The sequence below is a fragment of the Mercenaria mercenaria genome, chromosome 4 (assembly GCF_021730395.1).
Source record: "Mercenaria mercenaria strain notata chromosome 4, MADL_Memer_1, whole genome shotgun sequence".
Taxonomy (NCBI): Eukaryota; Metazoa; Mollusca; class Bivalvia; order Venerida; family Veneridae; genus Mercenaria; species Mercenaria mercenaria.
The window spans coordinates 6,375,742-6,403,660 of record NC_069364.1 but is presented as its reverse complement, the minus strand read 5'-3'; the positions used below and the strand labels follow the sequence as shown (position 1 = coordinate 6,403,660).

The 27,919-nt window shown below is 35.5% G+C and overlaps 1 protein-coding gene across 1 annotated transcript; it reads left to right on the top strand.

The window, feature by feature from the left end:
* The first annotated feature begins 1,098 nt into the window (after positions 1 to 1,098).
* Positions 1,099 to 27,116, top strand: LOC123550913 (BTB/POZ domain-containing protein 6-B-like). Its single transcript, XM_045339407.2, has 4 exons — positions 1,099 to 1,294; positions 9,513 to 9,985; positions 23,290 to 23,528; positions 24,283 to 27,116. The coding sequence occupies exons 2-4, from the start codon at positions 9,533 to 9,535 to the stop codon at positions 25,370 to 25,372; spliced, it is 1,782 nt and encodes a 593-aa protein (XP_045195342.2). The 5' UTR covers positions 1,099 to 1,294; positions 9,513 to 9,532; the 3' UTR covers positions 25,373 to 27,116.
* The last annotated feature ends 803 nt before the right edge of the window (positions 27,117 to 27,919 follow it).

Sequence of the window (27,919 nt, the reverse complement as noted above, 5' to 3'; positions counted from 1 at the left end):
ACAACATCAAAACTGGACTCTATGATAAAAATGAATTTTGGAATGGAACTAATGTACAAACTAGTCCGTCATTTTGGGCGGGCCAGTTTTGTTTTCAGGTCTTGACGTGATAACTAAAAAAAATCAGACGAGAGTTATAAGACAGTTTCCACAGTAGTTGCACACGATCATGACGATGACTGGCGTGAAAATTGTTGTGTTTTGTGTTTATTAACATTGTCTTTTATTTAGTAGAGCAGTTCAAAGAAAACCTGTCAGTTTAGAAAATGGAATAGGGTACAAGTTCCAAACGGTAGTATTGACTTTCATTGATGGAAATTTCTGAAATGTTACATTGAAGTAATTTATTATTTAACTGTTCCTATGTTTTCAGTAGTAGAGAAAAGTCTCAGGAATGTTTTGTAAAAATGAATGTAAATGAATTGTATCATGAAAACTGATACTTCAATTAAACTTTGTATCATACAGTTGTTGTGTTGTGTTGTGTTGTGTTGTGTTGTTGTCTTGTCTTATCTTGTCTTGCCTTGTCTTGTCTTGTCTTGTCTTGTACTGTACTGTACTGTACTGTACTGTACTGTACTGTATAAATGGCAACTCGTGCTTTTTTCTATAACTATCATTCTGGTAAAATGGAAAAATTCCTTATCATTTCATTTTAAAAGGTATCAAGCAAACTATATTTTAACAAAACTGTCCATGTAGCTATAATAACTGTTACACAGTATTGAATGATTATTTAATATGATTGTTTACGAAAAGTCATAATAACATACGGAAAACATTCAGACGGTCTTCAAATATTCATATTTTCTATGAAAAGCGGCAAGATACTGGCCCAAGTTGACACTCTTATTCTGATAATTACTTATTGATTCGGTTCCACTAGCAGTTTGGAATTTATTTACGTAGCCTTTGAGCGAAGCGACATCAATATTAATTTCTAACTAAATATAATGAGTCCAGAGGTTTGAGTCCGATATCCAATTTAGCACACTGAAAGTATTTGCTATCTGATCATACAAATATTGATTAATATAATCGGTAACTTATCGATTCTTGACGTAAACCGTTCTGCGAACGCTGTCCTATTGATTTAAACTTGACTAAATTAGAAAATAATTGTCAAATGTATACTTTTATGTATTCCCTATGACGTAAGAATAAAAGTTATATAAATTATTTAAAACAGAGTGTTATTGAAAGGCGCATGCAAGCTGTGTAGATACATGTCAGGGATATACACAGAACAGGGGACAATAATGTCACATACACGTGGTCTCATTGGTACTAAAAGGTATGTAGTTTTTATCATACTTTTAATGAAGCATATTGTAGCGTTTATTTTAAGTGAAATGGTGAAGCGAAAACATTTTGTTTACATGATGCTTTTGTATATGTAGGTATAATACATACTATGGCTAAATTCTATTTTCTGAAGCACCACATTTGCAGTTGCGCATTCATTTTTGCACGTAACTTCTTTGTGTCATCATGAAAATATGGTGGCTGATTTCTGCCATCTCGTTCTGGCGTGTTGGCGCGTTTGCAGAGCGCCAAGACGCCAACACGCCAGGACGACAATTATACGCGCCAAGACGACAAAATCCATATTTGTCGTCTTGGCGTGTTGGCGCGTTGGCGTTTGCAGGGCGCCAAGACGCCAACACGTCAGGACGACAATTATACGCGCCAAGACGACAAAATTCATATTTGTCGTTTTGGCGCGTTCATTTGTCGTCTTGGCGTGTTGGCGTCTTGGCGCCCCCGCCTCCGCCAACGCGCCAACACGCCAAGACGACAAATGAACGCGCCAAAACGACAAATATGGATTTTGTCGTTTTGGCGCGTTCATTTGTCGTCTTGGCGTGTTGGCGTCTTGGCGCCCCCGCCAACGCGCCAACACGCCAAGACGACAAATGAACGCGCCAAAACGACAAATACGGATTTTGTCGTCTTGGCGCATATTATTGTCGTCCTGGCGTGTTGGCGTCTTGGCGCCCTGCAGACGCCGACGCGCCAACACGCCAAGACGACAAATGAACGCGCCAAAACGACAAATATGGATTTTATCGTCTTGGCGCGTATAATTGTCGTCCTGGCGTGTTGGCGTCTTGGCGCCCTGCAAACGCGCTAAGACGCCAGAACGCCAGGACGACAACTTCCCAATTTAGCGTGTTGGCGCCCCCGCCAGAACGACAAATGCCTTGTTTGTCGTCTTGGCGCGTATAATTGTCGTCCTGGCGTCCTGGCGTTCTGGCGCCCTGCAAACGCGCCAACACGCCAGAACGAGATGGCAGAAATCAGCCACCATATGAAAAGAATCTTGAACTGATAGAAATATCTGGCGCAATGGTAATGGTTTAGGAGGTAACCACAAAATAGTTACCCGGGAGACAGATATTGCCGTCTTCGGCTTCAACTATAGTGATAAATTCTTTTTCTTGCATGCCGTATTCTTCAAACGGTAGAAAAATAAAATAAAACAAAAGCCTTTCTTTTAAGCCGTGTGACTTTTTAGCTCACCTGTGAGCTATTGTGACCGCTTGATGTCCGTTGTCCGTCGTGCGTAGTCAGTCGTGCGTCGTGCGTCGTCCGTAGTCCGTCAACAATTTATAAAAAAAAAATCTTCTTCTTGAAAACCACTGGGCAGAATTACACCAAGCTTCAGAGGCAACCGAAAGGAAAAACTTTAAAAATCTTCTTGTCCAAAACCACAGGGCCTAGGGCTTTGATATCTGGTGTGTAGCATCATCTAGTAGTCCTCTACCAAAACTGTTCAAATTATCACCCTAGGGTCAAATATTGCCCCGCCCCGGGGGTCACATGGTTTATATAGACTTATATAGGGAAAATCTTGAAAATCTTCTTGTACAAAACCACATGACCTAGGGCTTTGATATTTGGTATTTAACATCATCTAGTGGTCCTCTACCAAGAGTGTTCAAATAATCTCCCTAGGGTTAAATATGGCCCTGCCCTGGGGGTCCCAAGTTTTACATAGACTTATATAGGAAAAAAAGTTTAAAAATCTTCTTGTCTGAAACCACAACACTTACACCTTTGATATTTGGTTTGTAGCATCGTCTTATGGTCCTCCACCAAAATTATTCAAATTGTACCCCTTGGGTGAAAAGAGGCTCTGCCCTGTGGGGCCCAAGTTTTATATAGACTTTCTGTATAGGAAAAAGCTTTAAAAATCTTCTTGTCTGAAACCATACGACCTAGGCTTTTGATAGTTGGTATGATGCATTGTCTAGTAGTCCTCTACCAAAATTATTCAAAGTATGCCCCTGGGGTTAAAAGAGGCCCCGCCCTGGGGTCACTTAGTTAATATGTGAGTTATATAGGAAAAATACTTTAAAAATCATCTGATCCTATTTCCAGGACTGTTTAATTATGATTACCTGATGACCCCAAGTAATATGATGTCACTTGACTGTGACCTTGACCTACTGACCTACTTTCTTGTTTTTTAAGATACAGCCTTGAAATTTTGATGACATACACAGTTTTGCACACAAATCGTAAAACTGAATTTCATTGACCATGAATGTGACCTACTGACTTTCTTAATATTTTATCATCAGTTTGACATTTGAAACATGTAGCTCATATTACTCAAGTGAGCGATCCAGGGTCATCATGACCCTCTTGTTTTATTTTAGTAGCGTATGAATTTACGCATCCATTCGTAAATTACAACACGAGAGTCCTCTTACACACTGCTTTATAAGATGAGTTCTTCCAGCACAGGCAAAAACCCGGTAATGCCCTGTCTGGCATGCAGAAAATAAGGGTGGTGTTTAAGATGCCTGTCCGACGAAACATGTTAACCTTGGACAATGAATTTTGATTAGATAATAAATTTTTTATCCGAAAATTTAAAAAATAAATAAAATAAAGTGAAAAACCAACAACAAAGATTTGCCGAAATGACTAGTGTCACTAACGTGCTTTCTTTTATATAATGATCATTTAATAATAAAAAATTCAGATCTCAAGATAAGGTAATTGAATCTACTTGCATCAAGTATCAGATTATAGGACTGTATTAGCAAAACTAGAAATATGATGGAATAAATTCTGTCAAAGTTACTATAAGTGATTAAGGTCACTGGCTTGCCCCTCATCGCTGGATGTTCGAAACCCCGCAAAGGTTGTAGAACTCTTTAATTTGATGAAGAAATTCTACTGGCTTACGGAAGGCCACTACTCTCCTTAAATTCGGTCTTTAGGGGCACATAGGGATCTTCCCCGACCGTTCAAAAGCTCGAAAGCCGTCGTTTGATCTAACATGTTTCGTTTTGACTTAAAACTCAACAACAACTATGATTAAAGACACACCAAGACAGAAAAAGATTTTCAGACCGAAGCTTCTAGTTGCTCTGGAAATGGTCGAGGCCTGTCTAAAACACTAAATTTTCTACTTATATCTGTATTTAAATTCAATCACAGTTGCTTTTGCTTACATATAAACTACCATTTCCCAACAAAAAAGGTTTGCGTTTAATTGTTTGAGTATCATCAACGACTAAAAAGTACCTCATAACTTAATTTGACCTACATAAGAAATTAAAAAGTGTTCAAAAAATCTAGAAAATTTTTCGCTACGTTATATCCATTCCTTGCAGAGAAATTAATGTAAAAATTGCATTTGAAACCCTTGGTCATTTTATTATTTTCAAACAAAAGCCCTAACGCAATACCGGCCTGTGGAGAAAGGCAGGGAAAATGAGCCTGCCATGTAGACTTTTTTACTTAGAAAAAGAATATCAGCTATTAGTTTGGAAGGTTATCGTAGTGAAATATCAACATTTATCCATATTAAAATAAGCATTGTCACGTTTGAACGCGTGTACGTATTAAATAATGAATGTGTTCTGGCTCTTCATTTATCTTAGAATCGTTGAGTTTATTATGAAACGGCGATGGCTCACTATCTTCGTACAGTTGTACAGAAATACCAAACGTAAGTTTCCGTTGCAGGTTTTCAGAAATGTTTAAGGTTTCGATGGAGGCCTTGAGAAACAAAAATCAAACAACACCAAATCATAGAAAGAAAGAGTTGTTTGACATGAAAATTGAACAGCATGTAAAACATGTATATTTCTTTACGAAACAAGTGTCAGTATACTGATATAAACATTGAATTCCGGAAAAGGGCTGCCTAAAGGGGCTCCACTTCCGGACAGTTAAACGCCTTTAAAAACTCACCATTTTGAAAGAACTGTCACACATGTTTGTTTTGATGCATTTGCAATAGCGTGCGAGTGGTGAAATTTCGCGTAACAAGGTGGAACATAGTTTTCAGCAATTGTTTATCTTTTTTTCTTTACAAATGGCATTCATTTTCAAAGGGAGACAACTTTTTCTCAAAGATTACTTAAAATAATCGGAAAAAGTTGTTTCCCTTTGAAAATGAATGCCATTTGTACTTAAAATAATCGGGAACAGTTGTCTCCCTTTGAAAATGAATGCCATTTGTAAAGAAATAAAGATAAACAATTGCTGAAAACTGTGTTCCACCTTGTTATGCGAAATTTCACCACTCGCACGCTATTGCAAATGCATCTAAACGAACATGTGTAACTGTTCTTTGAAAATGGTGAGTTTTTAAAGGCGTTTAACTGTCTGGAAGTGGAGCCCCTTTAGGCAGCCCTTTTCCGGAATTCAATGTTTATATCAGTATACTGACACTTGTTTCGTAAAGTAATATACATGTTTTATATGCTGTTCAATTTTCATGTCAAACAACTCTTTCTTTCTATGATTTGGTGTTGTTTGATTTTTGTTTCTCAAGGCCTCCATCGAAACCTTAAGACAACTGCACTTTTCTGACCTAGGATGCTTATCTACATGGATCGTTACATATTACTTAATTGACAGCTATATATTAAAATCTGTTTTTCTTTCAAATCTATACGTTTTAGCGAATATTCGAAATATCACTATATATAATATCTTTTCAGCATTATCCGTGTAAATTCTACCATACGATACTACCGCAAATTTGTGCTTCCGGTTGATCGTCGCGAACGTCGCACATTCTTTCTATAATTCAGCCAAAAGCCTTTGACTGACAAAATGTGCTTGTAGCTGTTACTACAACGACCAGTTTGGGGAAGATCACTATATTATATTATTTATAGATCTATCGCTTTATATTTAATGTGTAGAATTGGATACGTATCCAAGATGCCAAAATGTTGCGTTTTACGGTCTCCGACTGATTAGACATCCATGTCATATATTCTTGAGTTCAGGCAAATCTTCTCGTCTTACGTGATCTTTCATTCTTCTTTTCGTTTATGATAATACAAAAGAGAATGCCATGTGCATAACCTGATATGAATAATAAAGTGTCTGTCTGTTCCTCTGTTTGTCTGACAGAAATCTGCGCGCCGAGATTGATACTGATGATGTCATTTCACTTGTCCTCAACCGTTGCTGTTTACACCTAATTCAAAACATGAATCAGCCTGTTGATTGAGGTTAATAATGCCAATTTGGGCGCCTTAAGTCGTCATTCACAAATATAATTGTATCTGAAAAGTCTTCTAACAGAATCAAGAAAAGGTTGATGATATATGCGAGACGAATTTAGTAAAAAGAAGAAGAAGTTAAAAGTATACGAACAATAGGGTCAGTGTGGTCCTAAGTCGCTCACCTGAAACTGACTATTTGACCTTGAATATATGTATGTATCTTTAACTCTAGTGGTCACTAAAAGAGGCCAAGTGTCCCCATTTGAACAAATTTGAGAGAGGACCTGGATCTTATATTAATGCTACAAACCAAGCTTGATGAAGATTCATCAAGCAAGTGGTACATGAGAAGAAGTCGTTTAAAGTTTTTCCTACTTTTAGCTCTGCCGGCCCCTAGAAGGGACAAAGCGACACCATTTGAACACATTTGAGAAGGGGCGATGCAGTAAGTAAGCAGGGCAACGGACGATGGACGAAGTGGACCATCCACATACACTTATAACTCATCCTGAACAAAGTTCAGATGAGCTAAAATATATATAATTAGTAGGGATGACAACGGTTAACCGGTTAACCGAGTACTCGCTCGGTGTTCTCAGTATTGATTACAAAATTTAGTAATCGAGTCCTCGAAAAAAAAAAAAAACAGACTAGAAACACGTCAATTTTAACGCGGCCGTTTAAATGACACCAAAGCTAACGACCGCCAGGTAAACTTGTCAAAAGGACACATTAACTATATCGAGTGTGCTTGTTTGTACAAATACCTTCAATAAGATTGACCGTGCCCGCGAGATGACCTTTGCGAATACTTTCAGAGTAAAAAGAGTAAAAATCATTAGGCCAAGAATTTATCTGGAAAAAAACCTAGCTTCAAACCCACACGATTCTAGGAAATGTATTATAACAACTATATTTTGAAATGAAACCAAATCTGACCGTAAGATGAATTCAGTTTCTAAAAAGTAAACAGTTTCGGTCCATTTGTTCTTATGACCTGGTATAGAACATGTTATTGTTTCATGTCAGACCGGAAGAATATTATATGTTTTCAGATAATTAAAGGTTAAGAGATAGAAAATCATTAATTTATAAATTTTAAGAAGTTGACGATTAACATTTATCATTTAGCAATAAACATTACCTCTTTGAAATTTTGTATTTGGCGTTTTGCATTAAAGGTCCATTACTAAGGGAAAGTGAGTTGGCAATTTTTTTCATAGCCAGTGCATAGACTTCTGCAAGACACTAAATAATGAAGATTGGCAGGTCAAAATTTACAGAAGGTCTTTGGAACTCAAAGAAATGTATGTGTATTATGTTGAAATTTCAATGAATCGACAGAATGACCCCCCAGGTCTTTTTAACTTTCTTCATACTTCATAGAAAAATAATTGTACATATACTGCGATTTATTTCGAATTTCTACATACCAACTTTCATTTTCCAATAAAATGAAATAGTTTCTGTGCTTTTTAAAAGAAATTAAAATGTTCACTTTCCTTAGTATTGGACCTTTAAGTATATGACAAACAGCATTTGGTATGCAGCATTTAGCATTGAGTAGTTGGCATTAAGCATTAAATAGTTGTCATTAAGCATCAAGAAATTGGCATTTAGCATTAAATATTTGGCAATTAGCATAGCTCACCGGCTTTCCATAGTTTTTGATGACTTTTAAATCATTCTCCTTAAAATAATTGAAACGTTCCGTCTGATATGTCAAATTTCCGCTAGCCTCGGGTTCGCCTTTTAAATGTCTCACTTGTAAACTAAGAATCTTTCAGTTAGTCAAGATTTGCTTGTGAAATTTTTATCAATCATATGAAAAAACCGACGGGCTTTTTATATCACCGCAATAAAGTGATACGCCAAGCAAAAGATATAGAGGAATGCTATATTGCATACAACATATCATTTCTTCCATTGAATAACTCTCATTTTCACGTAAATTATTTACCTGATATTTGTGCCCGTAAAAACCTTGACGCTATCAAACGATATGACCTCTAGTGCAATGTAGCATACAAATTAGCAACATTACCCGTCATTTTTCATTAACGATTTCCTTTACTTTAGGCATATTTTAGACAAAGTGTGGATTAAACACTGACATCTTAACTGTGATATTGTGCATGTTTTGAAACAAAATGTGTACAAGTAAGTTTCAGTAGCCCACAAGCACCGCTTCGAAGATGAATGGGTATATTGTTTTGCTCATGCCAGTCGTTGGTCGTATATGTCTGTCTATCGGCCAGTCAGTCAGTGTTGATTAGTAAATGATTTGGAGCAATAATAAGAGGACGCCGGGGCCTACAAAATCAGACGTCATAGGACGATTGTTTATGGTCAGCAACTGAGTCAAAGGTCAAGTTCACATTAACCTCAGTTTCAGCGGCTAAAACACGCTTGAATACTATTTATGGATATCTCGCTTGTGGTCAGTAAATAATTCAGAGAACGTTTGGACACTTTATATAATGATTGCTTGTATTCAGCAAGTGGCCCCTATTGTTAGTTAGTAGTTCAATGTCAAGCTGACCTCGTGTCTGATTAGTAACTAGATAACACTTGAGCATACGGCCGTCACACTCCATAGAATGATTTCCTGTGGTAAGTATATGACCATTATTGATATAGGATAATGTTGGTCAATGGTAAAGGTCACAGTGGCCTTAATGGTTTGGATCCAGCAAGAACTTCAAACTTCATAAGAGGATTGCTCGTACATACCTCATATTGCTTTGAGCTAGTACGTCAAAAGTCAAGGTCACATTGGCAACGCGGCTTAATAACTGAAACGGGTTCCTATTAGAACTGGATAATGCTTGATATTCAGCAAATGGTATTCCGGTGGTCATTAGACGACTACTACCGTAATTTGGTTATCAGATAAAATGCCAAAGTCACGATATACACGAGACTGAAAATTACTTTCCCAATTACCTTCTGCATGTCATCATCGGATGCATACATTGTTTTAACAAACACATTGTTTTTGAATTGTTTTTTTTTCTCTGTTTAAAGATTAAAAGTCATTCAAGAAGATGTCTCAAAGTCGTGTGTCTCGAACTAGTAGAGCCACAGCTAAAGAAAGCCAAGGCCGAACCCCAAAGCCGGAAGAGACAACCCCTGTACCATCTGCCAACCACAGTCAAGGAAGAAATTCTGAACTGGCAAGACAATCGCCGATGTCTAACCGAAGTCCAGCGGGAATTTCTCGGACACCGAGTGCTGATCGTAGGTTACTGAGAGCACTAACAGTTTCACCGAATACCGGCGAATACAAAGATGACGACGACGATGACGCGACCCCGGAACCACAATACACTGCCCGACAATCCACCCAGAATCGACAATCTACTCGCCTCAGTGTAAACCGCACGCCAACACAGTCACCATATGTGGAGGGCAGTCCAAATCGCGTGTCCGCTACACCTTCCGTACAAAATGGTAGAACTGTCATCGGGATCCCGTCTCCAGTGAGAGAAGGCAGAGGGGTAAGCTAGTTTGTTCCTTCTTATCTTGTGCGTTTTCTTTCCAGTTCAACTTCATAAGCCACCACGCTTAATTGTTAGTATCTAAGTCTATTATGCTCGCAATACACGCCTTTCAACAGCACAGTGTTTTGATCATTTTTCTAGCTTATGAAAATTGTGCATGTTCGGATCAAAGTGGAACTTTAGAAGAAGAAAAAACAGCGAATATAAATGCATATGATATAAGTAAGAAGTTTCAATCTTTGCGTCAACCAGTTTTATTTTACGCTGAAAAACTATTAGAAAAATCACAGTTTTACATACATTCCCATACAAATGTACTGTCAATTTATGGAGTTGTTTGTTTATTTTAGAGAAATAAGCCACCTCGAATATTGGAAAAATAAGAAGGGCTATTCCACTCGCCCCGGCGCCGGTGTCGTTATCCATGTCGGTGTCCGCGTTGGTTAAAGATTTTGCAATGTCCAGTATCTTCTTTATTACTTAAGATATTTAATTAAAATTTGTGCTTGCTCATGGTGACAATGCGCGTAAGAGTGAAAAGCTGTGTAACTGTATCTGCAATACTTCTAGAATTATGTTCCTTTTTAACTGAAGTCCGGTATATTCTTCAGAACTTAAGATATTCAAATGAAAATTGATGACTTGCTCTTTGTGATGTGACAAAAAACGGAAATATGCCTGTAGTATTTCCAAAGTTAACGCCCCTTCTTAGAAAATGTAGTTAAAAGTTTTTTACAGTTCAATACCGTGTTTTGACCATTGCAGAAATTACGTTAAAACTTCACGCTCATCTTTCAGGTAATGACAACAGGTGACGACATCAAGTACCATAACTATTGCATGAATTTTAACAAACATTTTTTGTACACTCTGCAAAGTCAACGCAGATACTGAAATGAAACTTTATACAATAACGATAATAATGATGTGGATAAAACCTGGTGAAAGGCGCATGTCCCATAGTTCTGAATTATATTTTGGCAAAGTTATGCCCTTTCTAAACTTGGGAAATTGTAGTTGACTCTAAGTCTAACAAAGCTATAATCCTAATAAAAATACAAACCCGAATAATAGCTAGCTATCAAGAAAGACTGTGTCCGGTTGTAACACGTCTGACTGCGAAACTAGGGGTTTGTTTTCCTCCAACTCTGGGATTAGAATCCTGTGTATGGAAAAATGAAACCTCTGAAATTGGAGCGTCTTCTGTATCATGCACTATCCTCCTACTAAAATTACTAACAGATTCCATGATGAGTTGCTCATAGGATACCGACGACGACTAAAAATTAGCACGCATGCACGTGCCGCGTATGAACGCACAAAGACAATACAAGTACATTCGTGGACTTTAAAAGTATCACCATCACTTACATTGAGCATATAGTAAAAATCACTAAAATTTACAATTTCTTTCACTTTAGAGGCAAACAAGAGCCATGTTAGACATGGCTAATCCCCCCGCCGGGCATACTATAATTGAAGGCTAAAGTTCCTGGCAAGTTAGTGTCTGAAAGTATTAATTTTGGGGAAAGCTTTGAAGAACCGTTTAGTTGTGGTCCGCATCAGAGGTTTTAAGATGTGGAAGAAAGAATAAGTCAGTAGTGAGGTGGTTTACTGCTAAATTTTATTAATTTTCATGAACAGTATAGCTATGATGTTTTTCTATATGGCTACTGTAAAAAGAAGGAATGGAAAGCTAACAGGGAACAAGAGTGCCAGAATGTCACAATATATGTCCGTCAAAGCATTTTTTTTTTACTCTAGCAGCTGTATTTTCAAATGGAATGTTAACTTTGTGGTTGTTTAGTAATCATTGTAAGTCTTTTGTTTTTTAAAGTCCACAAAAAAACTCCTTACCAGGTAGAGATACCTTATATATAATAAAATACACCTAAAATTGGAGAGTAACATCTATGTTGTACCACAGAAAAGTGGTCTTGTTTTTTCCCTAGGGTCAATTATAAAAATGTTACAATATAAGTTATTTATAGTAACAACTAAGGGAAGTTAATCTTAAAAAAAAGTTACAATAAAAGCTATTTAAAGTAACAATAAAGGGAAGTAATTCTAAAGAAGGGAACTGCGCATGACACTTCGTCTCATGATGGTGTATGATTATGCCAAGTTACATCAAAATCTCTCCATGCATGAAGAAGAAATGCTTCAGACAAAGTCATTCTTGTATCTGACCTTTGACCTCTAAGTGTGACCTTGACCTTAGGCCTAGGGACCTGGATCTTGCACATGACACTCCGTCTCGTGGTGGTGAACATTTGTGCCAAGATATATCAAAATCCCTCCATGCATGAAGAAGATATGCTCCGGACAAATTTTTTTAAGAAAATATGATAAAGGGGAATAACTCAAAAATAGGCAAGGTAGAGTTATTGTTCTTGCACACTGCACTTCCTCCCAATGTGTTCTATCAGTGTATGAAGTTTGAAGAAAATCCCTCCAGTACTTTTGGGGTTATGCTCCGGACAAAATGTTTTAAGAAAATATGATAAAGGGGAATAACTAAAAAAATAGGAAAGGTAGAGTTATTGTTCTTGCACACTGCACTTCCTCCCAATGTGTTCTATCAGTGTATGAAGTTTGAAGAAATTCCCTCCAGTACTTTCGGAGTTATGCTCCGGACAAAATTTTTTTAAGAAAATATGATAAAGGGGAATAACTTAAAAAATAGGCAAGGTAGAGTTATTGTTCTTGCACACTGCACTTCCTCCCAATGTGTTCTATCAGTGTATGAAGTTTGAATAAAATCCCTCCAGTACTTTTGGAGTTATGCTCCAGACAAAGATCGTTGCGGACGCACGGACGGAGAGCATTTCTTATATCCCCTTCGCCTTTGGCGGGGGGATAAATAAGTCATGTTTTGCCAAATATGTCAACTTATGAGCACATATATTGGTGTTCTTACCTTTATGAACATTATGATAACATATTTACAACTTTGATAAGGTAAAAACTTCTTGCTTTCATTTAACGTCAAAGTTAATCAACAAACTAAAAACTGGCGGATTTCTAAAGCTCTTTTGTAACTTACGCAATGTCAATTTACAGAACTACATATACCAACAATTGACAATTCAATCCAGCGATATGAAATGAAGGAACAAAATATAACAGAACAAAACAGAACAGTGCTTTTATTGCACCAAGCTGTTTCAGGGAAATATAACTATGGGGTTTGAGAACAATACGAATTAGTTCCGACAAAAAGTTAAATATTTTTGGAGCATTTAAAAATATTGACGTTAGGAGAAAAAATCAATACGAGACAAGTTCTGGAAAAGTGTAATCTTATTTGCAGTTTTTTTGAACAGTGGAAGTTGTGAGTGGGGAGGGGATTGTGAACATTTATTTAAATAAAAGATACAACATGAATTCCACAGATGTACAAATCAGGGGGAAATAACAGACAAGCAATAGCATGCATATTTAAGCGAGGAAACCCCAAACTTTATAACAAACAAACAAAAATGTCCGAAATACAATGAGTATATAATCTAGATCTTAGTGCGACCTTCATTTTTCTCACAGTTTTGTTCGTGAATAGCATGCATTTTTAGATCACGGAATTTGATTTCATGATTGATGATCAAGTCCAGTTAAAATTGGTAATCAGTCAAACGTGCGGGCGTGTTTTACTAACATGTCTGTTTAATTTCCCCAAACAAACAAGATTTATCTTAAATTGATGTTTGGTTGGAATTCTATATAGTCATATTACTATTGAAGGGATCAAATGAAATGTGCACAGACCGTATCAATATTCGTCAGTATTTGAAGCTGTATAGTAAGAAATATTTGTTAACTATTGAGGGATCAAATTTCCTCTCGTAAAAAACACATACATCTATATAAACAAATGTGTAAAAAAAAACACATTAAAGGGAGAGGAGGGCGGGCATTTGATCCCTTCAATAGTAAAATGACTATATAGAATTCCAACCAAACATCAACTTAAGGTAAGTCTTGTTTGTTTGGGGAAATTCTATTACGTCATACTATTTCCGGAATCAAATGAGACTTTAACGCAAAACGTTGCTTGCGTCAGAAAAGATACTTCTGCTTAAAGGCAAAACATATACATTCCGAAGTATCAAGCCCTCTAGAAAAAAGTAAAAAAGAAACTATTGCCAGCAAAAACTTTACTGTAACGCTGCACACTGGAAACAATCTCCATCTTGTGCTTGTAAGGGGTTATCATAAAACCTTGCGGATGTGTGTGAACTTGACCAACCAGCTACTTTCACAATTTCACTTAAAGGAAGTCCATTCTGCTTTGCTTTTGACGAGGAAGCACTACGTGTACTATGTGAGGTAAACTTGGTTATGTCTAACCCAAAATTTTTCATTACACATTTAATCCAACGACTGATTGTTGTTGACACGACACGATTGTGAGGCTTCATATAGCTAATTATCAAATTCCTCTCGTTTCCGCGCAAAGAACTTGAACGATTAATATACTCAGACAAAGTCCTATAAATACTTATTTAAGTCTTTAAGATTCAGAACCATTCTATATTCACCACTAGATTTTGGAACAAGAAGAAAAATTGGAGAAATATATTCATCTGGATGATGTTCTACTTCTTCTATGACACCCATGTCCAATAACTTTTGAATTTCTTGACATATAATCTTTTCTTCCTGACTAGAAAATTTACTCCTAAAACAATGTCTATTTATAGGATTTTTCTCATCAATGAAATCAACATTACAATGCTGAACAATGTGTAACACATTTTCATCCGATGTTATCTTTCTCCAGTTTTCAAGATAATTTAATATTCTACCAGCATAAAAAGTACTCACCTCTACTTCTTCTGAGGCTTGTTGGAGTTTTTTGCCTGGTTAGAGATGTCAAAACGACTCTTCGGAGCACCTCTACCACGGCCTCGAAAAACTCGTTCCCGTGTATAAGGATTGAATCCACGTCTACCAAGGACCATGCCTCTTACTGGACCACCACGGCCACCAGACTTCCCAATCCGGTTCATGTTATTTATTTCCCGAACATTGTTGTTGACAACTGTATATTTTCCATATAACAGATCAGTATAAGGTAATGATGAGGAGGCCAGATAATGGTATGGTATTGAGCACTAGAGTCAAAATAAAACATACTAAACAAGAAATATCATTAAAAATGATGGTCGGCGAATTGTAATAAGGAAAGAAGTTTATGAATTTTTCATCTAACAATCATCTTTCATCTAACATTTTTCAAATTGCAAAACTAAATACCGCACTTTAACAATTTAAATGGTTCTCTTTTAATTTTTCGCAAAGGTTTCGTAGTGTTGCAATTTTGTTTCGTTCATCCTTAGACGAATAATTACAGCAGTAGTTTGATGAAGATTCATGAAGCGGTTCATGAGAAGAGGTCATTAAACGTGTTTATATTTTTAGCTAAATTGGTCCCTATCCCCATTTGTAACAAAATAGCAGGAGACCTTACGATATTGTTACACATCGAGTTTGATAAAAATCCATTACATTTTAGTGGTTAATGCGAAGAAAGGCATATCTACTTTTAGCTATAGTGGTCCCTAATAGGGCCCAAGTTCCTATATAAATAAATTTGGAAGAGGACCTTATAATGATGTTCCAGACCAAGTATGACAAAGATCCACCAAGCTGTTCATAAGACGCTGTATAAAGGCATTTCTAGTTTTAGCTTTAGCAGCCCCTAAAATGGGTTAAATGTCCCAGCTGAACAAAGTTGGCTGCGGGCCTAATAAAGATGCTACAAATCAAGTTTGATTAGAATACATGAGAAAAAAATCAATTAAAGGATTTTTTTATTTATTATTTTTATTTATTTCTAAAATAGGTCAACTGATCCCGCTTTAACAAATGCATATTCGCTATTCATGAATCTTTGGACAATGACGTCACACCTATAAAAAAAGTGAAGGTCAAGCAAAATATACAATTGTAATTATTTCAATATTTCTGTTTCATAAGCAAAGTTTGACCATAGTCATATCACATAGATAAACTTATACAGCGTACCTTCATTTCAGAGTAATGAGATTCAGTCATTATATAGCATATATATAATAAAACAGATTTCAACTGAGTTCAATATTTGCATACCATACTAAAGAAAAATATTCATATATAATAAATCAGTTAAATAATTTATAACAAATATATTAAAGCAAACAAATACTCATTTTAATATGCAATCTGAATAAGTCACAAAAGCAAGAAACCTTTTCATATACAGACGACAATTGTAACAAGGAAAATCTTTTAAAAAGCACTTCTCTACATAAAAGACTCTTATCACACCGTTATTCATGTGATACGCAGACCGTATACAGCTCTTTCTTTAATTTGATATAATTATGTTGGTATTTGAACAGGTTTTTATCATATTTATTAAACTTACTTATCATTTTGAGATATATCAATATTCTTGCTAAATATACTACGCCAAAGTTAGCTTTAAAACTGTGAACAGCGTCGTTTAGGATAAACGCTTTGTCTACATTTCACTCAGCGTAGCACAATCAACAGAATGAAAGAAATTGACACTCTCGTCCAATCAGGCATAGTGTTGCATAAATCTTCCATTTCGATAAATTATCTATAATGCGTTATCAAGTACTTTGATTTGCAAACTGAAGTCACGTGGCATAGGTAACGAAAACGAATTCAGACGGCGTCGCCGAAAAACTTGAGTTAATTTTAGACGGTTCGGTCATTGAAACTGTGAAGTGTCAGAAAGTTCTAGGTGTATATATCGATGAAACTCTGTCTTGGCAATCCCACGTTAGTACCGTGGCCAATAAACTAAACTCAAAAATTGCTCTACTTAGAAGAATTGCATTTTTCTTAACAGATGAGATGAAACTATTGTATTACAATGCATATATTATGTCAACCATGGAGTATTGTTGCAATGTCTGGGGACTTTGTCACAAATCGGACACTGATAAAATTACATCTTTGCAGAGACGCGCTATAAAAATAATTACAAAATCAAAGTGTAGCAACTTTGATGAAGTATTAAGAAATTCAAAACTTCTATCTTTTGAGAACAGGTGCAAATACCATATTTCATTATTAGTGTACAAAAGTAAAGAGGAGATTGTCCTATATACATTTCAGATTTACTACATTTTGTTCATAATGATCATTACAGTCTGCGCTCAATCGAAAACATGGATCTATCTATTGTTAAACCTAAAACGAACTACCTGAAACAAACATTTAGCTATAAAGCTGCACACATATGGAATTCACTTCCTTCTTACATTAAACTTCATAATAATAATATAACTACTTTCAAGCATAATTTAAAGAATTTTCTCTTGTTACAATAGTTTTTAGCAATTAATTACTTGTAATTACAAGAATTTTGTTGAATTGATGTTACTGTATTCTATTCCAATAATAATAATATTCATACTATCTTATTATTCAAATCTGGAACTATTTATTATCTTATGGGACAGACTTTCTTTTTTGTATGTATCTTAATTGTCATGTATAATCATTGTGACGCATGGTAATTCTTTTAAAACATAGTTATTGTTACGTTACGTTTATTTAAGACTTCTTTAATTTGAGACGTGTTTGTCGAGAAAATTTAAGTAATTCTGATATGTGTATTTTTGTATAAATGTTAAATTTTAAATTGACTGTATGATAGTGTGTATGTGTGAATGTATATCAGTTGAAGGCCATACTGGAAATAAGTTGTAAAATATCTGTATTTGTACACTTAGTATGTCACCTTCAGAAAATAAAGTTGTTATCATTATTATTATTATTATTATTATTATTATTATTATTATTATGTCTAAGTCAGGCTTGAGCATCTCTTTGCGTTTTGTATTTATCATCTTGTTGGCATGGCCAAGGAGAGCTATAGCAGTAGTACCTAACTCCAAATGCTCAGAATCTGTTGAGGCAACCTTTTCTAATAGCTTAACAATGTTAAAGGAAGCCTTTACCAATACCCCTTAAAGAGAAACTAACCTCGAATCTTCAGACTGTGTATGACTCTGAAGCAAGCGCCAGATACCTTGATTCACACGAGTCTTAACTAGGGAATCACAATTCTGAGGGCGATGTATTTCCTTACATATTTCCTCCAAATTTTTATCAGACAACCCATTTCTAAAAGAATTGTTCACCAAACTAGCTAAATCAGGGTGCACGTCACTGTCAACCTGCTCAGTCTGCTGAGATTCATCTGACAAGTTTTTTAAAATGGACTTAGTTTCACTTTCACTGCCTACGGATGACGACTGATCATCATTTTGAACAGAAAAGTTAGAGTCATTTTCAAAATCATAATTATCATCGGGCTCATCATAGTCATACTGATTGTCCTGACTGTCATCATTCCACATCGCCATCAAATCATCAATACGCTTGTCTTGCTTTTCCAAGCGTTTATTTTGACTGTTCACATTAGAATTTAACACCTGTAAAATTTCTAACACTTCCTTCATGGGTGGGGTACCAGAATAAGACTCTTTTGAGTAGATTTTACGGCAGGATTGGCGTTAGTAGTTTGAGTAGACGAACCTGGGGTACTCTGTTTTGATATGGGGGCTTTTGACAACGTAGTACTCGTCTTTTTTCCCGTAGAAACGACCGAAGTCGCGACATTTTTGGCAAACTGAACTTCTTTGTCAGCCATAACGCACGTGAATCGTAAAGTGCCTACCGCAAACTGAAAGTCGCAGAACTAGAACGCTTTTACGACAATAAATTTCTGCGAACAGAAAAATACTAAACAAGTTATATTTGCCGAGACAAATTATATAAAATTCATGCTACCTAGATAGCACAATAAATACTTAGTGTTCCTAAAACAACCGAAGTAAAAACTCTATAAATTGTTGAGGAATAAAACAAATCGTCACGGTCGAGTTGCAGACTAGTGAAAAACAGGTCTTCGCTGTACGAGCTACAACAGCGCACTGACGAATATTGATACGGTCTGTGCACATCTCATTTGATTCCGGAAATAGTATGACGTAATAAAATTAAGTTTGTTGAACTGCTCGTTTTTACAAATTTGGTATTGCAAATGTCTATGTCAGGTACCATATTGCTTAGTTTATTACTTTTGTCGTGTTTTCAAAGAGAAAATATAGATTATATATAGGCATGTAAAGTGACATAAAACTACTGTTGTATAGACAAAAGCATGCTAACAAACTTTGATAGGAATATCTTTAAACATGTTGTTGGTGGTTGTTTTTTTTTTTTTTTTTTTCGAAATATTTGTCCGTCTTTTTTAGCGGAATTTAAAGTTTTAAAACAAAAGGAAGGAAATTTATCTAAATGTATTCATTTTCTGTACGAAGAAACACGAATTCCGTAACATTATAAGCTTACTTAATGTTTTTACATGTTATTTAGTGAAATGTACGTTTTATGTTTTCACAAAAGTAATATTTCTATATGAATCTTTTAAGTAACAGGATTTATAACAGAAATGGGCAGAACAAACTTAACTAAAATGCAGAAGGTTATATAGCTTTCTACAGGATAATATGCGAGCTTTATTTAAATCACGGTATTTCCCAAACCAATACCACGTTTTAGCTAATGTAAGGGAGACAATCCAAGCAAAGGGAATTGCTTTAACACAGTCGGTAATCAGAAGAGAATACTCGATACTTCTCGTTATAAGTTATGGACGTCATGCGGAAAATAGGTCTAAGAATAAGTGAAAAGCTAGAAAATATACCAATATTGTTCTGAAGTGACTGAACGTTTTATGGAAAAAAAAACTCAAAAGCTCAGTTAACCTAGATAGAGAAAGAGAGAGAAAAGAAGAGAATGAGAAGGAGAATTGTGTGACATTTGATATGGTGGTATATTTCTGCTACGAGATAGCTAGGTCGTGATACTTCATTTTTTTAATCAGAAATTATCTTGAGATTTTGAACTTTTCTGGAAAGTTTATCTCAAAAGCATAAAGTTTCCTTGAAATAAAAAGCATATCTAGAAAAATTAATTTCTTGCGATAACGTTTTCATAAAAATGCACAATTTTGCTGGAAAGTTTGAAATATTATATAATTTATCTAGACAGTCATCCAACATCTAGTGGCAGTTCGAAGCATTAACGCGAAAGTTTGCTTTAAAACAATAAGTAAAATTATCTAGAAAAGATTATTCATTGCTGAAATGTTTACAGAAAAATGAACACATTTCCTAGACAGTTTACAATATTGTCGTGATAGCTTCCTAGCTGTCTTAGCTTCTTAGCTATTTCGTGGCAGAAATGTGCCACCATAATTTGATTGAAGATCAATATAAATCAGCGTTGGAACATGTTCTCTCTTTCTGTGATTATTTACACAATGAGTCCACAAACAATACATGATTGATTACATTCCTGGAACTAGCCGCTGCGTTTGATTGTTAAAATGTAACATTATTCTTCTGGGACCTAGAGTTCGTCGATAACATTTATATTTTTATTGCTTGGCAGTTAATCACGAATGCATATCTGTAAAATTCTATTGTAAAATTAAAACCAAGAATGTGTAATACAGCCGGATAATTCATTAAGATGGTAAGTATTTAAAATTTTCGTTTCTATATTCCTAACAAAGATGTAAAAATACGTTGTGTGATATTGAGTATGTTTGATTCTGATGTTTTAACGGAGGGTCAAGCATAACACGAATTAATGAGAAAGCGTGTGTAATTTCTTTTTAAGTGTTATCTTTTTTTTTACCTTATTCAGAGGTGCTACTACATATACATTTTGTTCATAATTAAGAGAAATATCAGATATCAAAATGCTACTGCATTTCATTTATATACTGATGAATTTCATTTTGACAAAGCTGGCGGGATATCAAAGTTAAGCCATTCAAGTGCTTCACAACGTGCAAATGTCGTAGGAGTGCATGTTACTAAGACGTTGCTCACAAAGACCAGGTGTTGTGACGTGGCGTAGAAATTTTAAAGATAACTCAAATTTCGTGGTTTGAATGAGCAATGTGAGAAATGATAAAATCAAAATAAATTTTACAGTTATAATTTATCATTGATGTATAAGTGGCACACGCAATGCTGTTTGTAATCCCAAATGCCGTGTTCACATGACGGAATATTACCCCGTGTGCAAAATCCGCCAACACATGCAGTAAGGGGTTCATGGTGTAAATAAATCGAGGGCTGAACGCAATACTGTAGTAACTCCTATTAAATAAAGAAGGACTTACGACAGTATTGCGTTCAACCCTCGAAATCTACTCTCGTCATTATGCTTAATATGAAATCCATTGATGATGGACTGAATAATTAACCCTTATATTAATATCAAGGTTGTCAGAATATTTCTATCATGAGAAGCTAGACTTCCAAATTTTAACCATACTTTTTTTTAATTAAGGAAACTAAAACAATAATATGATATCATGTTTGGTTTGAAACTTTTTTATTTTCAGCTTTGTAAATTTCTTTTAAAAATATCCAGTGCGTTTAAAATCAACTGTTATTTGCACCTCGTCTTACTAGGCGTAAACAGTACCTCATACGCAAGCTTTGGTTCAGATGGCGGAAGTTTTGCTTTTGCGCAGGCAAAAAAAAAAACTGCGCGGGGTGTTGCACATGTGAACAGTGCTTAAATTAAATACACGTAGAATTACACTCCCCCCCCCCCCCCCCCCCACAAAAAAAACACCCAAAAAACAACAACAAACAACAGTATTTAATACATGTAGATGTTAACAATGTAAAACAGATATTAAGACATAACTGTATAATAACAGTGCAGGCGGAATGATTTTCATGAAATTCATAAAGGGAAATGTTGGTCGTCCTGGGTCTTAAACATAAAACACTTGAATAAGATAATCGATAAAGAACCAGGAAGAGCTAGAAGTTTCCATACTTTCTGCGAAAAACTAAATTATGTATCAAAATATCTGGAAGAGTTATCAAGGTAAAACGAAGAGTCAGAGACAGAAATCAAACCCGCTTCAATACGGTGGTTGCATAGCAATAACATTGCCATAGCTCGGCTCTCGTAAATTTTACGAGAAAAAGGTAATTCAAACAAAACAGCAAAAACAGTATGATTTATTTTCTTTGGATATATTTCGTTGATTCTGTATGAATCGCCGCATGGAATCAATTCATAGCTATATTCTGTGACTTAGTAATGAACATTAATAATTCAACTGATGGCTTAAGTACATAACTGAAGTGTAACAAAAGCTCAATTTACAGAGAATGTTTATACTGAACGTTTCGTTTAAGAGCTGATGAATAAATTCTATCTAATAGAAATGAATTCAAGTATATAATCAATAAGTAACATAATGTTTCAATTTGAAAACGATCAAACGACACTTTAATTGATTATGTGATCAATTATATTTACTTGGCATTGAATATTTTTACTGCAATTCATCCCTGAATTATTTTAAAGACAAAGAACGACTTACTTTCCTGAAACAGGGCGTGCAATCTGTCAACTTTTAAAGTCAGTTTTCACCACACAAATTTTATTCAGGCCTCGTCATTGTTTTCAATGAGCGTCAGAAACATTGGAAATGAAATATCCTATTTGTATATAAACATAATAAAACATGAAACGTTAAAAAGTATTAATAAAACTAAATGTAAAAACTTTGACAGGGTTTTAATATGTTATTGATTTTCTGTATGGAATATAGGAGATGAAACATAATAATAATAATAGATATAGATTTTGATACATGTATATTTTTTTAAGTATTCAGTCTGAAAAAAATATGGCGCTAAAGTTAAGCAATTGTTTTAAGAAATGTAAAATAATATGTAAATGTGTATACTATAAAAATATATCCATCACTGCTTAATTCGAATTAGAATTAGAAATTTAAAACAATGAATGGACTTAAATCTAAAGTCTGACATAAAAAAATACACTATTCAATAATTACTATTCAGTCACCTTTGCTCTACTAAATGAATTAAATGAATTTAATCACTCTACGCCTTTTAAAAACGCATTTTCTTATAGCATCTTTAACAATTATATTCCACTGATGAAGCTGCAAATCAGCTACTTTTTAATTTAGATAGCCATATCCGCATACCCGATTGCCATTTCCAGGTCACACTATAATGCAGCGAATCAGTTCATAGATAGGTAGATGAAACTAACGATGTTGTGTGCGATTTTTCAAAAATATTTTCTTGAAAGCAATGTAATTTGACAGATTTAGCCATGGGAAAAAAATAAGGTAAAAATGTATCTTTGGAAACCATACTCATTGGCAGGTAGTTTATAAATAGCTTTCTCATTTACAGGAAGACTGGCAGGCAAATAAAAGCGTTCCCCAGGCGAACAACTACATGTTGAAATATGAGGTCGCTTGTGACGTGACGTTTTCAGTCGGTGATTCCAAAGAAGAGATTCGAGCCCACAAGTATATGCTGATGGCCCGCAGCCCTGTCTTGTTTAAGTCGTTAATTAAACATTTGGGCAATATGGATGTGAGGATCGGGGTGCCCGATATGAAACCGGACTGTTTTAGGGATATGCTACAGTAAGTATAATGTTTCCAGCGATAAAAAAACAAATTCAGAATTCATTAAAATGTATTTTACTTACTTAAATAGTCTATATCGAATCACATGCATACAGATCGACGCTGTTCTATTTCAATCAACATTTGTAAGTTGTGAACTTGACCATAATTGTCCAGAACATGTACTAGTATGCACAATACCCCAAAAGATTATTAAAACCCTCCCATCCGCCATTTTCCTACGCCAGTGTGTTTGTTTCCTTCGATGGTCAAACATTATCATAACCTGATACAAAAGTAGTCTTACAGACTCGGCCGTATTAAACACCGTTCTTAGATTTTAAAACGTTGGAAATTCTTGCTCTGGAGTTTTGATTACAGTTTTGCTAAATTTTATCAGAATGGATGCACTATCATGACTATGATCAAACTAATCTAGAGTAATGAGTATTTGGCGCTTATAAGTGGAAGTCTGAGGTTTTTGATACATCCGGAGTTGTTCGATAAGGGCCATAGTTACTGGTAAGTATATCATTGGCAGGTTAAAGAACTTTGTGTCAGAAACTGATAAATATAGATATTCCAGTATACTATAGAAATAACAGTCACTTGAAGAATCATGAACACTCGAACGCTCGCGCACACGCACACAGACGCAGACCTGTTTTAATTTCTTTTGACCAGCCAGTATCTCTACAAAAACTATATGCAGCTTGTTCCTGATGTCAATAATATCACTTAAGTTACTTTTTATTGTTACTTTTCTCTTCAGATACATATACACGGATGAATTTGATATTCACTCGGACAATGTGACTACAATGCTGTACGCTGCCAAGAAATTTCAGTTAAAAGGTTTAACGAACCTTTGTTTCCAGTATCTTGACGCAGAAATGCACGACGAGACAGTATCGAAAATTATGGAACAGGCGCATATCTACAACGAAACTGGATTGTATGAAAAATGTCTTAGATACACTCTAACAAACGGTAATGTAGTGCTCCGTAAGCCTGGGTTTTCGGAACTTTGCTCTGAATGTGTGTCAAGAATTATAAAATCAGATGATTTGAGAGCAAACGAGGAAGCCGTGTTTGAAGCTTGTATGACCTGGGCAAATGCCGAGTGCAGACGACAAAAGAAGCAGCCAACAGACGAGGCGCGTCGTGAAGTTCTCGGAAAATTGCTTTACTTAATCAGATTTCCGGTAATGGACGTAACCTACTTTACACAAAAGGTATCCCTCGGAAATCTTTTATCACATGATGAAACTTTATCCATTTTTCAATATTTTCATGGCGAGGAGCAGCAACTGCCGAACCGGTTTAGTAGAAACGAACGCAACCGATTCCCGCGTAATATCAAAGACAACACAGAACCACTGATGCTATCTACACGTAGTCCTAATATGTCATGTGTACGTCGGTTCCGGTCCACCGAAGGGCAATGGAAACACAACTGCTCGCCGGATGCCATTTCATTTACGGTTACCCATCCAATAGTTCTGTATGGTGTCGAGGTGTATGGAGTCGCGAGTGGAAAAGAAACGTATTCCTTAGAAATTCTCGTATACGACGACATTACGCGTGAAGAAATTCGTAGAAATAAAGCCAGTGTGTTTACGAGCAGTATCAAGCAAACGTACGAAGTTTATCTCACTCGTCCTCTGCGAATTCCTGCCAGAAGGTTATTTACGGTGATGGTAATTACGAAGGGGTGTCCCACTATTAAAGGAGTGGACGGAGAAAAAATTCATATAGTTGACGGTGTTCAGTTCGAATTTAGCGATAGCCATAGGAGCCATAATGGTACGAATGTCAGCGTGGGTCAGATCCCCGGTATTTTGTTTAACAAAACCCAGTAATCGTCACATGGGTCAAATTCCAGCGTTTTGTTTTGCAAAACCCAGTGATGCCAACGTGGGTCAGAACCCCGGAATTTTGTTTAACAAAACTCGGTAATGTGAACATGGGTCTGATTCCAGATATTTTGTTTAACAAAACCTAGTGATGTCAACGTGGGTTTGATTCTAGACATTTTGTTTAACAAAACATACTTGTCGTCAACATGGGTCAAAACAAGATTGCACAAAACGGAATAGTCTGTAGCGGAATAACTGTTTATACGTTACGCAACACAATTGCACAAAATTAACGGAATAGTCACGTAATGGAATAACTGTTTATAAATATGTTATGCAACAAAATTGTTGAAAAGTTAACGGATTAGTCTGTAACGGAATAGCAATTTAGATGTTAAGTATGATACACGAACAATGTAACTGGAAGTTCCAATTAATGTGTTAAACATTCTGAACGCAGACGGAACGCACATACTATTGATTAAGAACTTATATAGCAGATCCATGTTTTAATATATCGAAACAATACAATGAGGTTGTACGCTCGCGGAATATGCGCGCGAGTGAATTATAAGTTCGGCTGTATATTATATCGATTCTAATAATTATGTCTTTTATCATTATGTAAACAAGTAGATGAAATAGGAAGCACTATTTCATGGCGCATGTATGGCACCAAATATAGTAGGTCGACTTGACGTTAACGCGTAAATGTGTTTTAACAGTGTTAAGATAAGATAAATAGTACGTCCCGTGGAATAATTTAGGAGTGCGTAGACGTCTACTGAGTTATTTGTCACGCCTAACGGGTAAATTAAGTGTAATACCATTCTGTGATATGGTTTCGATTCTGAAACGTCTTTTATATATGATGGTAGATCAAATGTAGTAGCACAATTTCTCAGCTCTTGTATGGCAACAAAAATACGTCGATGTGACATCAGATTTCCGTGTTTTAATGGAAATGTAAACGAATGTTTCATATTAGAATAATTTTATCACCGTGTATAACAGCGTAGGTCAATAAATGGGAGAGTTGTGCATTTGAGTGATAATGGCAGCTTTTGCAGCTAGGTGATAATAGCCCAAGGGCTTCAGTCCGAGGGTTATTTCATTCTTCCAAGGGCATTAGCACTCAAAAGCTCCGCTCTCCGATGTATTTACCTGTTTATTACATGCTTACCTAAAATATACCTATGAGGAGAAAATATAGCTTTTCTTATATATTACAGAATTTAAAAAAATGTTTGGTTTGGTGTAGTTTATACGAATACACGCATTGCTTATGTACAGCTGAGACTTCTAAATTTTACTTTATGTAATTTAGTAGAAATTGTTTTACAGTTTGAAGAATATGCATGAAATCTGCAAGCATGGTATATTTATACAGTAAACTGAAATTAAAACTATATTTATTGACCTGCTCATTAAATCTAAGTTTTGTAGAAACGCAAGACAGCAGATCAGTAAGTGATCTGTAACAGACTTGAAACATACCATTTTAAAGGGGTTAGTTTTAACATATTTAAAGGACTTAGAAAATATTATGAAAAAAAAACTGTAAAGCGGTCATTTGTTATCACTGGACACTGAATAGTATATAAAGATGTTTGAAAACGCTTATCAACAAAATATTATATTAACTGGTGTTAGTGTTAAAACGTGATATATCATATTAATTGTTTGATTTATTTACAGTTTCGATATGTTTAAAACGAATATCCGTCCATTATAGAATTAAAGTTATTTTGCAGTTAATTTTTTCATTATTGCCATTAAATTTTCATGTACAATGTAATACAAGTATGCTACTTTTAAACCCTAGGGGAAAACAGGGTGTCAAAACCACGCGCCTTTTGGATACCGTACACACGTAGAAAATGTCCCGATTCAGGTAAAATTTTGCCTGTAGTTTCCACATCTATTTTCGTATCGAGAACAGCAAACGGAGTACTTTCCTCCAACAAAACGTCTGCAATCGGTTCTCAGTACTTTTCTCAAACACTTCGCCCAGCTACGGAAGTGTGTACGTTCTCTAACAGTAAGTACACGGAAGCAGTTGGTCGGAATGTTTGAGAAAAGTACTGAGAACTGATGGCAGACACTATGTGCGGAGGAAAGCACTGATTTTGCTGTCTTCGACGCACTTTATTTTATGAATATTCGTCAAGTTATAAGGAAAATGTAGGCAAAAAATACCTGCATTGAGACGTTTACTCCTTGTGTCATAAAGTCACGTGGATTGGCCACCCTGGGCAAGCAAGTGAAACATTAGTTTGGTCACGTTGATTTGAACTAAAGCGATAATTGTCACTACAGTGAACTACTACGAGGGTTATTCGAAACCTAATGACAATCGCGTGCTTCCTTAAAAGTTTGACAAGCAAGAAACTCGTATTCTACATGGATGATAAATGAATGTTTCCTTTATAATCCTGCAAAGTTTTTATTGAAAACTATCGTAAGATTTTCAGTTTTATATAAGTTGCAGTTGTGTACACTAAGCAAAATACATGTAGCTATGAAAAGCGTACAAAAATCTGAAATTAA